At 45.1% G+C, this 16,435-nt stretch overlaps 1 protein-coding gene across 1 annotated transcript; it reads left to right on the forward strand.

Annotated features, from left to right (window-relative positions):
• Positions 1 to 1,130: 1,130 nt before the first annotated feature.
• LOC311118812 (C-type mannose receptor 2-like) lies at positions 1,131 to 3,153 on the forward strand (the record flags this gene model as incomplete). Its single annotated transcript, XM_084193595.1, has 3 exons — positions 1,131 to 1,696; positions 1,847 to 1,851; positions 2,774 to 3,153. Exons 1-3 carry the CDS (start codon positions 1,224 to 1,226, stop codon positions 3,151 to 3,153), a joined length of 858 nt encoding a protein of 285 aa, XP_084049721.1. The 5' UTR covers positions 1,131 to 1,223.
• Positions 3,154 to 16,435: the final 13,282 nt, after the last annotated feature.

A 16,435-nucleotide genomic window follows, 5' to 3' on the forward strand; every position in this document is an offset into this window, starting at 1 on the left:
ATGTCCCCCTGCCCTCCAGTAACTGAGATATGGGCCTGTATTCACAAAGGAAGGACTGGTTTGACATGTCCCCCCTATCTTCCAGTAACTGAGATATGGGCCTGTATTCACAAAGGAAGGACTGGTTTGACATGTCCCCCCTATCTTCCAGTAACTGAGATATGGACCTGTATTCCCAAAGGAAGGACTGGTTTGACATGTCCCCCTGCCCTCCAGTAACTGAGATATGGACCTGTATTCCCAAAGGAAGGACTGGTTTGACATGTCCCCCTGCCCTCCAGTAACTGAGATATGGGCCTGTATTCACAAAGGAAGGACTGGTTTGACATGTCCCCCCTATCTTCCAGTAACTGCGATATGGGCCTGTATTCCCAAAGGAAGGACTGGTTTGACATGTCCCCCTGCCCTCCAGTAACTGAGATATGGGCCTGTATTCACAAAGGAAGGACTGGTTTGACATGTCCCCCCTATCTTCCAGTAACTGAGATATGGACCTGTATTCACAAAGGAAGGACTGGTTTGACATGTCCCCCTGCCCTCCAGTAACTGAGATATGGGCCTGTATTCCCAAAGGAAGGACTGGTTTGACATGTCCCCCTGCCCTCCAGTAACTGAGATATGGGCCTGTATTCACAAAGGAAGGACTGGTTTGACATGTCCCCCTGCCCTCCAGTAACTGAGATATGGGCCTGTATTCCCAAAGGAAGGACTGGTTTGACATGTCCCCCTGCCCTCCAGTAACTGAGATATGGGCCTGTATTCCCAAAGGAAGGACTGGTTTGACATGTCCCCCTGCCCTCCAGTAACTGAGATATGGGCCTGTATTCCCAAAGGAAGGATTACTGAACTAAGAGTTTTGATCCTTGATCAGTGCTTTTACTCTTAGACGCTTCGTGAACACTGGCCCTGGGGCCTAACTAAAGATAATATGGGAAGACCACAGCTGCAGATTTTATATAACTACTGGGTTACGTGGCACGGTCGCAGTACCACCTTATCTGGAAAAATGCTGCGACCATGCCACGTAACCCAGTAGTTATATAAAATCAACTCCTCCTCCCCACCCTCTCAACGTGAGATAAAAGGACCCACTGCAGCCCACATATCCTCCTACCAACTAGCCCAGCACACAGGAGCAGACCTGCAGACCAGACCCCAGAACCCTAGAGCCATTCTCCTGCCTACTTCAGTGACTCTTCACCAGAACAAAAAACCTCTTCACCATGCCTGTTGCCCTCCGCTTCCTCTGCCTACTCAGCCTGGCTGTTGGTGCTCTACACTGCACTCCCGTGCCTGACCAGGAGGGGGAGCTCTCAGAGCCCCAGCACACCGCCTGTCCCCCGGGCTGGTCCAGTTTCAACAACCGCTGCTTCAAGTACTTCGCCACTCAGCTGGACTGGGCCGATGCAGAGTCCTACTGCGTGAACCAGGGAGCCAACCTGGTCTCTGTGAACAGCAAAGGGGAATTCGGCTTCGTGAAAAACCTGATCCATGGCTTCGACCCTGCTGAGAGCAATACCTGGATCGGGCTGAGTGACCTCCACAAGGAAGGGAGATGGATGTGGTCGGACGGCTCCAAGTTGGTCGACACGTTCTGGTCTCCAAAGGAGCCCAATAATGGAGATGGAAGTGAGAACTGTGTTCACACTAATAACGTAAAGGACAAGCTGTGGAACGACACGCTCTGCTCCAACAAGTATGCTTTTGTCTGCGCCACGCGTCCCGGCCTCTGAACCTCTGAGTCTTTAGTTCAAAGATGCCTTGGTTTACATAAATAAAGAAAAACCATTCATTGAAATCTCCTTGTTGGTCCTTTATCTGATTCAACTTGTGTTTTATTCTCCAGCCCTGGTTAGAATGACAAGTAGTCAGGGGTGGAAAAAGTACCCAATTGTCATACTTGAGTAAAAGTATAGAGACCTTAATAGAAAGTTACTCAAGTAAAAGTGAAAGTCACCCTGTAAAATACTACTTGAGTAAAAGTCTAAAAGTATTTGGTTTTAAATATACTTAAGTATCAAAAGTACACGTAATTGCTAAAATATAATTAAGTATCAAAAGTAGAAGTAAAAATATAAATATTTTCAAATTCCTTACATTAAGCAAATGTGATGAGGTGGTTTTGAAGGAGTCAGGCGCAAGACGGTAAATAACAGGATTTATTTCTGAACCACAGAGTTACGCAGTAATATGTATAAACACTCCAGTGCGCAAAACAGGCACACTGGAAAATACAAGACACACGGGGAATATTCCCAGCGATACAAAATACACGGAGCTCCACCGAGCTTCTCTCTCCTCCACAATAAACAATCACACACAAAGACCAGGGGGCAGAGGGAACACTTATACAGGTACTGATGAGGGGATATGAACCAGGTGTGTGTAATAAACAAGATAAAACAAATGGAATGATGAGATGAGGAGCGGCAGTGGCTAGAAGGCCGGTGACGACGAACGCCGAAGCCTGCCTCGAACCAGGAGAGGAGGCAGCCTGTTTTTTTTTTCATTAATAGAGCCAGGGACACACTCCAACACTCAGACATTATTTACAAAAGATGCATTTGTGTTTAGTGAGTCCGCCAGATCAGAGGCAGTAGGGATGACCAGGGATGGTCTCGTGATAAGTGCATGAATTTCACAATTTCCTGTCCTGCTAAGCATTCAAAATGTAACGAGTACTTTGGGTTGTCAGGGAAAATGTATAGAGTAAAAAGTACATTATTTCCTTTAGGAATATAGTGAAGTTAAGAGTAAAAGTTGTCAAAAATAGGGTTCAACAACCGATGCTTCAAGCACTTCGCCTCTCAGCTGGACTGGGCCGATGCAGAGTCCTACTGCGTGACCCAGGGAGCCAACCTGGCCTCTGTGAACAGCAAAGGGGAATTCGGCTTCGTGAAAAACCTGATCCATGGCTTCGACCCTGCTGAGAGCAATACCTGGATCGGGCTGAGTGACCTCCACAAGGAAGGGAGATGGATGTGGTCGGACGGCTCCAAGGTGGTCTACACGTTCTGGTCTCCAAATGAGCCCAATAATCTAAGTGGAAGTGAGAACTGTGTTCACACTAATAACTTAAAGGACAAGCTGTGGAACGACGTATTCTGCTCCAACAAGTATGCTTTTGTCTGCGCCACGCGTCCCGGCCTCTGAACCTCTGAGTCTTTAGTTCAAAGATGCCTTGGTTTACATAAATAAAGAAAAACCTTTCATTGAAATCTCCTTGTTGGTCCTTTATCTGATTCAACTTGTGTTTTATTCTCCAGCCCTGGTTAGAATGACAAGTAGTCAGTGGTGGAAAAAGTACCCAATTGTCATACTTGAGTAAAAGTATAGAGACCTTAATAGAAAGTTACTCAAGTAAAAGTGAAAGTCACCCTGTAAAATACTACTTGAGTAAAAGTCTAAAAGTATTTGGTTTTAAATATACTTAAGTATCAAAAGTACACGTAATTGCTAAAATATAATTAAGTATCAAAAGTAGAAGTAAAAATATAAATATTTTCAAATTCCTTACATTAAGCAAATGTGATGAGGTGGTTTTAAAGGAGTCAGGCGCAAGAGGGTCAATAACAGGATTTATTTCTGAACTCCAGTAACTGCGATATGGGCCTGTATTCACAAAGGAAGGACTGGTTTGACATGTCCCCCCTATCTTCCAGTAACTGAGATATGGGCCTGTATTCACAAAGGAAGGACTGGTTTGACATGTCCCCCCTATCTTCCAGTAACTGAGATATGGGCCTGTATTCACAAAGGAAGGACTGGTTTGACATGTCCCCCTGCCCTCCAGTAACTGAGATATGGGCCTGTATTCACAAAGGAAGGACTGGTTTGACATGTCCCCCTGCCCTCCAGTAACTGAGATATGGGCCTGTATTCCCAAAGGAAGGACTGGTTTGACATGTCCCCCTGCCCTCCAGTAACTGAGATATGGGCCTGTATTCCCAAAGGAAGGACTGGTTTGACATGTCCCCCCTATCTTCCAGTAACTGAGATATGGGCCTGTATTCCCAAAGGAAGGACTGGTTTGACATGTCCCCCTGCCCTCCAGTAACTGCGATATGGGCCTGTATTCCCAAAGGAAGGACTGGTTTGACATGTCCCCCTGCCCTCCAGTAACTGAGATATGGGCCTGTATTCCCAAAGGAAGGACTGGTTTGACATGTCCCCCTGCCCTCCAGTAACTGCGATATGGGCCTGTATTCCCAAAGGAAGGACTGGTTTGACATGTCCCCCCTATCTTCCAGTAACTGCGATATGGGCCTGTATTCCCAAAGGAAGGACTACTGAACTAAGAGTTTTGATCCTTGATCAGTGCTTTTACTCTGAGACGCTTCGTGAACACTGGCCCTGGGGCCTAACTAAAGATAATATGGGAAGACCACAGCTGCAGATTTTATATAACTACTGGGTTACGTGGCACGGTCGCAGTACCACCTTATCTGGAAAAATGCTGCTTATGGAAAATATCGAATTGACAATCTACCAATGGCCTCAATGCCAACTCCTCCTCCCCACCCTCTCAACGTGAGATAAAAGGACCCACTGCAGCCCACATATCCTCCTACCTAGCTAGCCCAGCACACAGGAGCAGACCTGCAGACCAGACCCCAGGACCCTAGAGCCATTCTCCTGCCTACTTCAGTGACTCTTCACCAGAACAAAAAACCTCTTCACCATGCCTGTTGCCCTCCGCTTCCTCTGCCTACTCAGCCTGGCTGTTGGTGGTCTACACTGCACTCCCGTGCCTGACCAGGAGGGGGAGCTCTCAGAGCCCCAGCACACCGCCTGTCCCCCGGGCTGGTCCAGTTTCAACAACCGCTGCTTCAAGTACTTCGCCACTCAGCTGGACTGGGCCGATGCAGAGTCCTACTGCGTGAACCAGGGAGCCAACCTGGTCTCTGTGAACAGCAAAGGGGAATTCGGCTTCGTGAAAAACCTGATCCATGACTTCGACCCTGCTGAGAGCAATACCTGGATTGGGCTGAGTGACATCCACAAGGAAGGGAGATGGATGTGGTCGGACGGCTCCAAGTTGGTCGACACGTTCTGGTCTCCAAATGAGCCCAATAATGCAGAAGGAAGGGAGAACTGTGTTCACACTAACTACATGAAGGACAAGCTGTGGAACGACATGTTCTGCTCCAACAAGTATGCTTTTGTCTGCGCCACGCGTCCCGGCCTCTGAACCTCTGAGTCTTTAGTTCAAAGATGCCTTGGTTTACATAAATAAAGAAAAACCTTTCATTGAAATCTCCTTGTTGGTCCTTTATCTGATTCAACTTGTGTTTTATTCTCCAGCCCTGGTTAGAATGACAAGTAGTCAGGGGTGGAAAAGGTACCCAATTGTCATACTTGAGTAAAAGTAAAGAGACCTTAATAGAAAGTTACTCAAGTAAAAGTGAAAGTCACCCTGTAAAATACTACTTGAGTAAAAGTCTAAAAGTATTTGGTTTTAAATATACTTAAGTATCAAAAGTACACGTAATTGCTAAAATATAATGAAGTATCAAAAGTAGAAGTAAAAATATAAATATTTTCAAATTCCTTACATTAAGCAAATGTGATGAGGTGGTTTTGAAGGAGTCAGGCGCAAGACGGTAAATAACAGGATTTATTCTGAACCACAGAGTTACGCAGTAATATGTAAAAACACTCCAGTGCACAAAACAGGCACACTGGAAAATACAAGACACACAGGGAATATTCCCAGCGATACAAAATACACGGAGCTCCACCGAGCTTCTCTCTCCTCCACAATAAACAATCACACACAAAGACCAGGGGGCAGAGGGAACACTTATACAGGTACTGATGAGGGGATATGAACCAGGTGTGTGTAATAAACAAGACAAAACAAATGGAATGATGAGATGAGGAGCGGCAGTGGCTAGAAGGCCGGTGACGACGAACGCCGAAGCCTGCCCGAACAAGGAGGGGAGGCAGCCTGTTTTTTTTTTCATTAATAGAGCCAGGGACACACTCCAACACTCAGACATTATTTACAAAAGATGCATTTGTGTTTAGTGAGTCCGCCAGATCAGAGGCAGTAGGGATGACCAGGGATGGTCTCGTGATAAGTGCATGAATTTCACAATTTCCTGTCCTGCTAAGCATTCAAAATGTAACGAGTACTTTGGGTTGTCAGGGAAAATGTATGGAGTAAAAAGTACATTATTTCCTTTAGGAATATAGTGAAGTTAAAAGTAAAAGTTGTCAAAAATAGGGTTCAACAACCGCTGCTTCAAGTACTTCGCCTCTCAGCTGGACTGGGCCGATGCAGAGTCCTACTGCGTGACCCAGGGAGCCAACCTGGCCTCTGTGAACAGCAAAGGGGAATTCGGCTTCGTGAAAAACCTGATCCATGGCTTCGACCCTGCTGAGAGCAATACCTGGATCGGGCTGAGTGACCGAAGGGAGATGGATGTGGTCGGACGGCTCCAAGGTGGTCTACACGTTCTGGTCTCCAAATGAGCCCAATAATCTAAGTGGAAGTGAGAACTGTGTTCACACTAATAACTTACATTTACATTTTTACATTTTAGTCATTTAGCAGACGCTCTTATCCAGAGCGACTTACAGTTAGTGCATACATTATTATTTTTCATACCCCCTGTGGGAATCGAACCCACAACCCTGGCGTTGCAAACGCCATGCTCTACCAACTGAGCTACATCCCTGCCGGCCATTCCCTCCCCTACCCTGGACGACGCTGGGCCAATTGCGCGCCGCCCCATGGGTCTCCCGGTCGCGGCCGGCTACGACAGAGCCTGGATTCGAACCAGGATCTCTAGTGGCACAGCTAGCACTGTGATGCAGTGCCTTAGACCACTGCGCCACTTAAAGGACAAGCTGTGGAACGACATGTTCTGCTCCAACAAGTATGCCTTTGTCTGCGCCACGCGTCCCGGCCTCTGAACCTCTGAGTCTTTAGTTCAAAGATGCCTTGGTTTACATAAATAAAGAAAAACCTTTCATTGAAATCTCCTTGTTGGTCCTATATCTGATTCAACTTGTGTTTTATTCTCCAGCCCTGGTTAGAATGACAAGTAGTCAGTGGTGGAAAAAGTACCCAATTGTCATACTTGAGTAAAAGTATAGAGACCTTAATAGAAAGTTACTCAAGTAAAAGTGAAAGTCACCCTGTAAAATACTACTTGAGTAAAAGTCTAAAAGTATTTGGTTTTAAATATACTTAAGTATCAAAAGTACACGTAATTGCTAAAATAGAATTAATTATCAAAAGTTGAAGTAAAAATATAAATATTTTCAAATTCCTTACATTAAGCAAATGTGATGAGGTGGTTTTGAAGGAGTCAGGCGCAAGAGGGTCAATAACAGGATTTATTCTGAACCACAGAGTTACGCAGTAATATCTAATTGTGTTTGTGCACAACAACAATCACATTAGTTTCATGTCATATAGGAGCGAAAGGGGAGAAACACAGAAATGAGTCCCATATGTCACCCTAGGAACGGATTGGCCTTATGCCATATGTTGTCTGGGACATGTCTAATGCGCTGATCAGTACATGTCCTAAAGGGTCACGTCCTGTCCTATACTGTACGTCAACAGTGTAGAGAGGTCATGGGTAATAAAAAAACTAAAGACACAACAATGTCTGCATCCCAAATGGCACCCTATTCCCTATATAACGCTGGTAAAAAAGTAGTGCACTTTATAAGTTATAGGGTGCCATTAGAGACGCAACCAATGACTCAGCAGTCAGTTTAACTGGTTCTATACTTTACAGATAATAATAATATAATAATAATAATAATAATAATAATAATAATAATAATATGCCATTTAGCAGACGCTTTTATCCAAAGCGATTTACAGTCATGTGCGCATACATTTTTACATATGGGTGGTCCCGGGGATCGAACCCACTACCCTGGCGATACAAGCGCCGTGCTCTACCATGCTGAGCTACAGAGGACCATGTAATAATAGGATAACTGTTGTTTATAGCTGCTGTTGATGGGTACTCGCTTGCTCTCAGGGCATGATGGGTAGGCTGCTCTGCACTGGCTGAGGTGACATGGACTGGAAACACAACACATACAGTTGAAGTCGGAAGTTTACGTACACCTTAGCCAAATACATTTAAACTCAGTTTTTTCACAATTCCTGACATTTTAATCCTAGTAAAAATTCCCTGTTTTAGGTCAGTTAGGATCACCACTTTATTTTAAGAATGTGAAATGTCAGAATAATAGTAGAGAGAATTATTTATTTCAGCTTTTTATTTATTTCATCACATTCCCAGTGGGTCAGAAGTTTACATACACTCAATTAGTATTTGGTAGCATTGCCTTTAAATTGTTTAACTTGGGTCAAATGTTTTGGGTAGCCTTCCATAAGCTTCCCACAATAGGTTGGGTGAATTTTGGCCCATTCCTCCTGACAGAGCTGGTGTAACTGAGTCAGGTTTGTAGGCCTCCTTGCTCGCAGATGCTTTTTCAGTTCTGCCCACAAATGTTCTATAGGATTGAGGTCAGGGCTTTGTGATGGCCACTCCAATACCTTGACTTTGTTGTCCTTAAGCCATTTTGCCACAACTTTGGAAGTATGCTTGGGGTCATTGTCCATTTGGAAGACCCATTTGCGACCAAACTTTAACTTCCTGACTGATGTCTTGAGATGTTGCATCAATATATCCACATAATTTTCCTTCCTCATGACATCTATTTTGTGAAGTGCACCCGTCCCTCCTGAAGCAAAGCACCCCCACAGCATGATGCTGCCATCCCCGTGCTTCACGGTTGGGATGGTGTTCTTCGCTTTGCAAGCATCCCCCTTTTTCCTCCAAACATAACGATGGTCATTATGGCCAAACAGTTCTATTTTTGTTTCATCAGACCAAAGTACATTTCTCCAAAAAGTATGATCTTTGTCCCCATGTGCAGTTGCAAACCGTAGTCTGGCTTTTTTATGGCGGTTTTGGAGCAGTGGCTTCTTCCATGCTGAGTGGCCTTTCAGGTTATGTTGATATAGGACTAGTTTTACTGTGGATATAGATACTTTTGTACCTGTTTCCCCCAGCATCTTCACAAGGTCCTTTGCTGTTGTTCTGGGATTGATTTGCACTTTCCGCACCAAAGTACGTTCATCTCTAGGAGACAGAACGCATCTCCTTCCTGAGCGGTATGACGGCTGCGTGGTCCCATGGGGTTTATACTTGCGTACTATTGTTTTTACAGATGAACGTGGTACCTTCAGGCGTTTGGAAATTGCTCCCAAGGATGAACCAGACTTGTGTACCACCACTTACACATACAGCAAACACAACATGTGCAGATCAAAACACCACAAACAGACAAAACAACACCAAACACACACTGATATCTCTCTCTCTCTCTCTCTCTCTCTCTCTCTCTCTCTCTCTCTCTCTCTCTCTCTCTCTCTCTCTCTCTCTCTCTCTCTCTCTCTCTCTCTCTCTCTCTCTCTCTCTCTCTCTCTCTCTCTCTCTCTCTCTCTCTCTCTCTCTCTCTCTCTCTCTCTCTCTCTCTCTCTCTCTCTCTCTCTCTCTCTCTCTCTCTCTCTCTCTCTCTCTCTCTCTCTCTTATTTGCGAGCTGCAAGACAGTGTTATATGTTGAACCAGCGTGCCCATAACATGAAGCTGCCACCAAAATACTTGAAAATACATAGGATCAACAACCTTGTACTCAGTCCACATTACTGGCCTGCATGACAAAGTGAAAAGAATGACGCCTGTGCTAAAAGATCCACTACAAATCATCCATTCTGTTTGCAACAAGGCCAGTAAGAAATACTGCAAGACAACATGACAAATACGTTACATTTTTGGCTACAGGCTTGGGTCAAATCCAATACAACACAGAGTGAAACCCTCTGTATTTTCAAGTATTGTGGTGGCAGCATCATGTTATGGGTATGCTTGTCATCGGCAGGGACTAGGGAGTTTGTCAGGATCAAAATAAATATGAAAGGAGCAAAGCCCAGGTAAAAAGTTAGAGGAAAACCCACCTCAGTCTTCTGAATACCTAACCTGTGACAGGCCCTGGTCAAAAGTAGTGCACTATATAGGGAATAGGGTGGTATTTGGGACGTAGTGGGAGTACAGTGTCGCAGGGTTTAAATAAACAGAGCAGGAGAATTCTTCAGCATGAACAACTTCTATAAACATGAAATACATAAACAGTGAACTCAGAATAACACTGACGGCAGCTCAGTCCAACAAACCACAGCAGCAAACAATACGCTTGCTACAGGCTACCCACAGAGGTGGCAATGATGTAAACAGACTCATTTTCCAGGGCTCTCCAACCCTGTTTCTGGAGAGCTACCGTCCTGTAGGTTTTCACTCCAACCCTAATCTAGCCGCACCTGATTCTAATAATTAGCTGGTTGAATCAGGTTATTTAGCCCACCACTGGGGTTGGAGTGAAAACCTACAGGAGGGTATCTCTCCAGGAACAGGGTTGGAGTGAAAACCTACAGAAGGGTATCTCTCCAGGAACAGGGTTGGAGGTTAAAACCTACAGGAGGGTATCTCTCCAGGAACAGGGTTGAGGTTAAAACCTACAGGAGGGTATCTCTCCAGGAACAGGGTTGGAGGTTAAAACCTCCAGGAGGGTATCTCTCCAGGAACAGGGTTGGAGGTTTAAACCTCCAGGAGGGTATCTCTCCAGGAACAGGGTTGAGGTTAAAACCTACAGGAGGGTATCTCTCCAGGAACAGGGTTGGAGGTTAAAACCTCCAGGAGGGTATCTCTCCAGGAACAGGGTTGGAGGTTAAAACCTACAGGAGGGTATCTCTCCAGGAACAGGGTTGGAGTTAAAACCTACAGGAGGGTATCTCTCCAGGAACAGGGTTGATGTTAAAACCTACAGGAGGGTATCTCTCCAGGAACAGGGTTGGAGGTTTAAACCTACAGGAGGGTATCTCTCCAGGAACAGGGTTGGAGGTTTAAACCTACAGGAGGGTATCTCTCCAGGAACAGGGTTGATGTTAAAACCTACAGGAGGGTATCTCTCCAGGAACAGGGTTGAGGTTACAACCTACAGGAGGGTATCTCTCCAGGAACAGGGTTGGAGAGCCCTGGATTAGAGCCTTCACATTGGGGAATGAAGTAATGTGCTGTGGCCAACAAACAGCACCCTATTCTTTATTTACAGCGCTGTGGACTCTCGTTAAAAATAGTGCACTATATAGGGAATAGGGTGCCATTGGACTCTAGTCAAAAGTAGTGCTCTATATAGGGAATAGGGTGCCATTGGACTCTAGTCAAAAGTAGTGCACTATATAGGGAACAGGGTGCCATTCTCTGGTCAAAAGTAGTGCACTATATAGGGAATAGGGTGCCATTGGACTCTAGTCAAAAGTAGTGCACTATATAGGGAATAGGGTGCCATTTGGGACAAAGACATGGATGTGCTCATCTTCACATTTCTCTGTTCTTATTTTTGTTCTCCATTTTGTGTTTTGCCAAATACATGACCTATGGTGACTATACCCGATGAATAAGACATGTTGGGAATGTAGTATTTTATACAGTACATGACATGTGGTGGCTATACCTGATGAATAAGACATGTTGGGAATGTAGTATTTTATACAGTACATGACATGTGGTGGCTATACCTGATGAATAAGACATGTTGGGAATGTAGTATTTTATACAGTACATGACCTGTGGTGGCTATACCTGATGAATAAGACATGTTGGGAATGTAGTATTTTATACAGTACATGACCTGTGGTGGCTATACCTGATGAATAAGACATGTTGGGAATGTAGTATTTTATACAGTACATGACCTATGGTGACTATACCTGATGAATAAGACATGTTGGGAATGTAGTATTTTATACAGTACATGACCTATGGTGACTATACCTGATGAATAAGACATGTTGGGAATGTAGTATTTTATACAGTACATGACATGTGGTGGCTATACCTGATGAATAAGACATGTTGGGAATGTAGTATTTTATACAGTACATGACCTATGGTGACTATACCTGATGAATAAGACATGTTGGGAATGTAGTATTTTATACAGTACATGACCTATGGTGACTATACCTGATGAATAAGACATGTTGGGAATGTAGTATTTTATACAGTACATGACCTGTGGTGACTATACCTGATGAATAAGACATGTTGGGAATGTAGTATTTTATACAGTACATGACATGTGGTGGCTATACCTGATGAATAAGACATGTTGGGAATGTAGTATTTTATACAGTACATGACATGTGGTGGCTATACCTGATGAATAAGACATGTTGGGAATGTAGTATTTTATACAGTACATGACCTGTGGTGGCTATACCTGATGAATAAGACATGTTGGGAATGTAGTATTTTATACAGTACATGACCTGTGGTGGCTATACCTGATGAATAAGACATGTTGGGAATGTAGTATTTTATACAGTACATGACATGTGGTGGCTATACATTTACATTTTAGTCATTTAGCAGACGCTCTTATCCAGAGCAACTTACAGTTAGTGAGTGCATACATTTTCATACTGGCCCCCCGTGGGAAACGAACCCACAACCCTGGCGTTGCAAGCGCCATGCTCTACCAACTGAGCTACACGGGGCCACTATACCTGATGAATAAGACATGTTGGGAATGGGGTATTTATATACAGTACATGAATTACACAGCAGTAAAATCTTTCAAAACATTGACATCTATACTGCCGATAAAACTATTCCACAGAGTCTTAAATGTATAATATTTCATTCAAATGCACAAACACATTTATCAATGCAGGCAAGTAGCACTCCATTATAAGCTCTGTCCCAAATGGCACAGTATTCCCTATATAGCGCACTACTTTTGACTAGACCTATATCAAAAGTAGTGCACTAACTAGTGAATAGAGTGGTATTTGGGACACAACCTTAAAGTAGTAATTCCTGGAGAGTTGACAAGTTTAAAATAAAATTCATTTGTACTGTCAGAAAGTTCAGTTCAGAGTTGTGTTCAATCTTCAAAAAGGAAATGTCAAGTCGAGCCTTCGACGCCTCATCAGGTTTTCCATTAACCACAGTCATTATAAAAGTCATGTTTTGTTCTGTTACATTCACAATATATCATTTTAATAAGAGCCTTGCTGAATACTGGTGGTAGTTCAAAATGTTTCAGGGTCACCTCCTTTCACAGTTATTTAATTAAAACAATCAAATGTCGTCACTCAGAAGCCAGTTCCTGCCAGGCAAGCCTGATGAATAGCTCCGTCAATCAGAGGTTGCAGGAGCTGAAGAGTTTGTCTGCATTGCCCTGTTTCAGGTCTGTGTGTTTGGAATATTTTAAGAGCCTTGCTGAATAGTTCAAATGTTCTCAAGATCACCTGCTTTCACAGCTATTCGATTGATTGTGGGGCCTAATCCAATCAAATCCAATCAATTAGTCAATCTCCCAAATCTATGTCAGCGCCATGTCTCAGTTCTCCAAGTCACCCTGATTAACAGTATAACCAATCACAGGCTTCAGTTGAAGAGCGTGTCTGCGTTGGCTGTTTCAGGTCTGTGTGTTTGAAAGCCTCGTCACTAAACCAGAATTAAACAAATACAGCATTTGAAGAGTCCGTAGACTTGTAATGTGGCTCCATTATCTGTCTGAGTTCGCAATCTGCTTGGTCCCAGTCACAGTCTTAGTCTTGTCCCAGTCCCAGTCTTGTCCCAGTCTTGTCCCAGTCTTGTCCCAGTCCCAGTCTTGTCCCAGTCCCATTCTTGTCACAGTCTTGTCCCAGTCTTGTCCCAGTCCCAGTCTTGTCCCAGTCCCAGTCTTGTCCCAGTCCCAGTCTTGTCCCAGTCTTGTCCCAGTCTTGTCCCAGTCTTGTCCCAGTCTTGTCCCAGTCCCAGTCTTGTCCCAGTCTTGTCCCAGTCTTGTCCCAGTCCCAGTCTTGTCCCAGTCCCAGTCTTGTCCCAGTCCCAGTCTTGTCCCAGTCCCATTCTTGTCACAGTCTTGTCCCAGTCTTGTCCCAGTCCCAGTCCCAGTCTTGTCCCAGTCCCAGTCTTGTCCCAGTTCCAGTCCCAGTCTTGTCCCAGTCCCAGTCCCAGTCTTGTCCCAGTTCCAGTCCCAGTCTTGTCCCAGTCCCAGTCTTGTCCCAGTTCCAGTCCCAGTCTTGTCCCAGTCCCAGTCTTGTCCCAGTTCCAGTCCCAGTCTTGTCCCAGTCCCAGTCCCAGTCCCAGTCCCAGTCTTGTCCCAGTCCCAGTCCCAGTCTTGTCCCAGTCCCAGTCTTGTCCCAGTTCCAGTCCCAGTCTTGTCCCAGTCCCAGTCTTGTCCCAGTTCCAGTCCCAGTCTTGTCCCAGTCTTGTCCCAGTCCCAGTCCCAGTCTTGTCCCAGTCCCAGTCTTGTCCCAGTTCCAGTCCCAGTCTTGTCCCAGTCCCAGTCCCAGTCTTGTCCCAGTCCCAGTCTTGTCCCAGTTCCAGTCCCAGTCTTGTCCCAGTCCCAGTCTTGTCCCAGTCCCAGTCTTGTCCCAGTTCCAGTCCCAGTCTTGTCCCAGTCCCAGTCTTGTCCCAGTCTTGTCCCAGTCCCAGTCTTGTCCCAGTCCCAGTCCCAGTCTTGTCCCAGTCCCAGTCTTGTCCCAGTCTTGTCCCAGTCCCAGTCTTGTCCCAGTCTTGTCCCAGTCCCAGTCTTGTCCCAGTCCCAGTCCCAGTCTTGTCCCAGTCCCAGTCCCAGTCCCAGTCTTGTCCCAGTCCCAGTCTTGTCCCAGTCCCAGTCTTGTCCCAGTCCCAGTCCCAGTCTTGTCCCAGTCCCAGTCTTGCCTCCCACTGCAGGTCTGTATGTGCGGCAATGTGAATCCACCACAAGCTGCTGGTCAACAACTAAATAATTAGTGGCCAATAAAGGCAGCAGTTGAAGAGTACTTCTGTCTGCATTTTGGCTGCTTCATGAAGAGATTCATTTTGGCTGCTTCATGAAGAGATTCATTTTGGCTGCTTCATGAAGAGATTCATTTTGGCTGCTTCATGAAGAGATTATTTTTGGCTGCTACATGAAGAGATGAATGTGTTTGAAATCCCATAGAGCTGGTTAGTCCCAGTCCCAGTCCATGTCCTGTTCTGTCCTCCACTTCCCTCAGCTCAGATATTACTGGTGGACTGTGTGTGTGTGTGTGTGTGTGTGTGTGTGTGTGTGTGTGCGTGCGTGTGTGTGTGTGTGTGTGTGCGTGTATGTGTGTATACTCTATGTGTGTGGTCAGATGTTCGACGTAGAGTGTGTGTGTGTGTGTTTGTTTGTTTGTTTGTTTGTGCGTGTGTGTGTGTGTGTGTGTGTGTGTGTGTGTGTGTGTGTGTGTGTGTGTGCGCACGTGCGTGTGTTGTCAGATATTAGCGGTAATAGAGTGTGTGTGTGTGGTTGAGAAGTTCTCCATGCGGATGCGCACCACCTTCTCCTGTGGCGGTGGAGGGTAGAGGAACCGGCGGGTAAACACCTGTCGACACGCCTTCCGGAAGTTCTCTGACAGGAAGGCGTACAGGATGGGGTTAATGCAGGAGTTCCCGTACGCCAGGCAGTGGGAGATGATCCGGAACGCAAAGGAGGCGTCGTTGAGCGGGAAAACTCCAAACTCCACCCACATGGCGATGATGTGATGTGGCATCCAACAGGTCAGGAAGGCTGTGACCACCAGGAGGACTGTCTGGGCTGTCTGGGGGGGGGGGGGGGGGAGGGGGGACAAAATGATCATTACCAACATACCTTTACAGTCCCTGATGTATGAGGAAATAGTCTTACATCTACAATGGTCTTATTATTGATACATGATCTACTCTACCTCTGTAAGTCGTGATAATGGTGTTATTATTGATACATGATCCACTCTAACTCTGTAAGTCGTGATAATGGTGTTATTATTAGTACATTATCCACTCTACCTCTGTAAGTCGTGATAATGGTGTTATTATTGATACATGATCCACTATAACTCTGTAAGTCATGATAATGGTGTTATTATTAGTACATGATCCACTCTACCTCTGTAAGTCGTGATAATGGTGTTATTATTGATACATGATCCACTCTAACTCTGTAAGTCGTGATAATGGTGTTATTATTGATACATGATCTACTCCACCTCTGTAAGTCGTGATAATGGTGTTATTATTGATACATGATCCACTCTAACTCTGTAAGTCATGATAATGGTGTTATTATTAGTACATTATCCACTCTAACTCTGTAAGTCGTGATAATGGTGTTATTATTAGTACATGATCCACTCTACCTCTGTAAGTCGTGATAATGGATGAGACATACAGTACATGATGTTCATTAAAACACAGCTGGGGGCTAGCCCCTTGTTTTCATGTTTAACCATGACGACGCTGTGTGATCCGGACGGCACTGACGGACCAACATATCATTCCCCCCTGGGAATGTTTCCTGTTCTCAGATGAAGACTGTTTTCCCTAGGCAGACGTTAGAAGT

Source organism: Coregonus lavaretus (assembly GCF_964263955.1).
Source record: "Coregonus lavaretus genome assembly, contig: HAP1_SCAFFOLD_685, whole genome shotgun sequence".
NCBI classification, from domain to species: Eukaryota; Metazoa; Chordata; class Actinopteri; order Salmoniformes; family Salmonidae; genus Coregonus; species Coregonus lavaretus.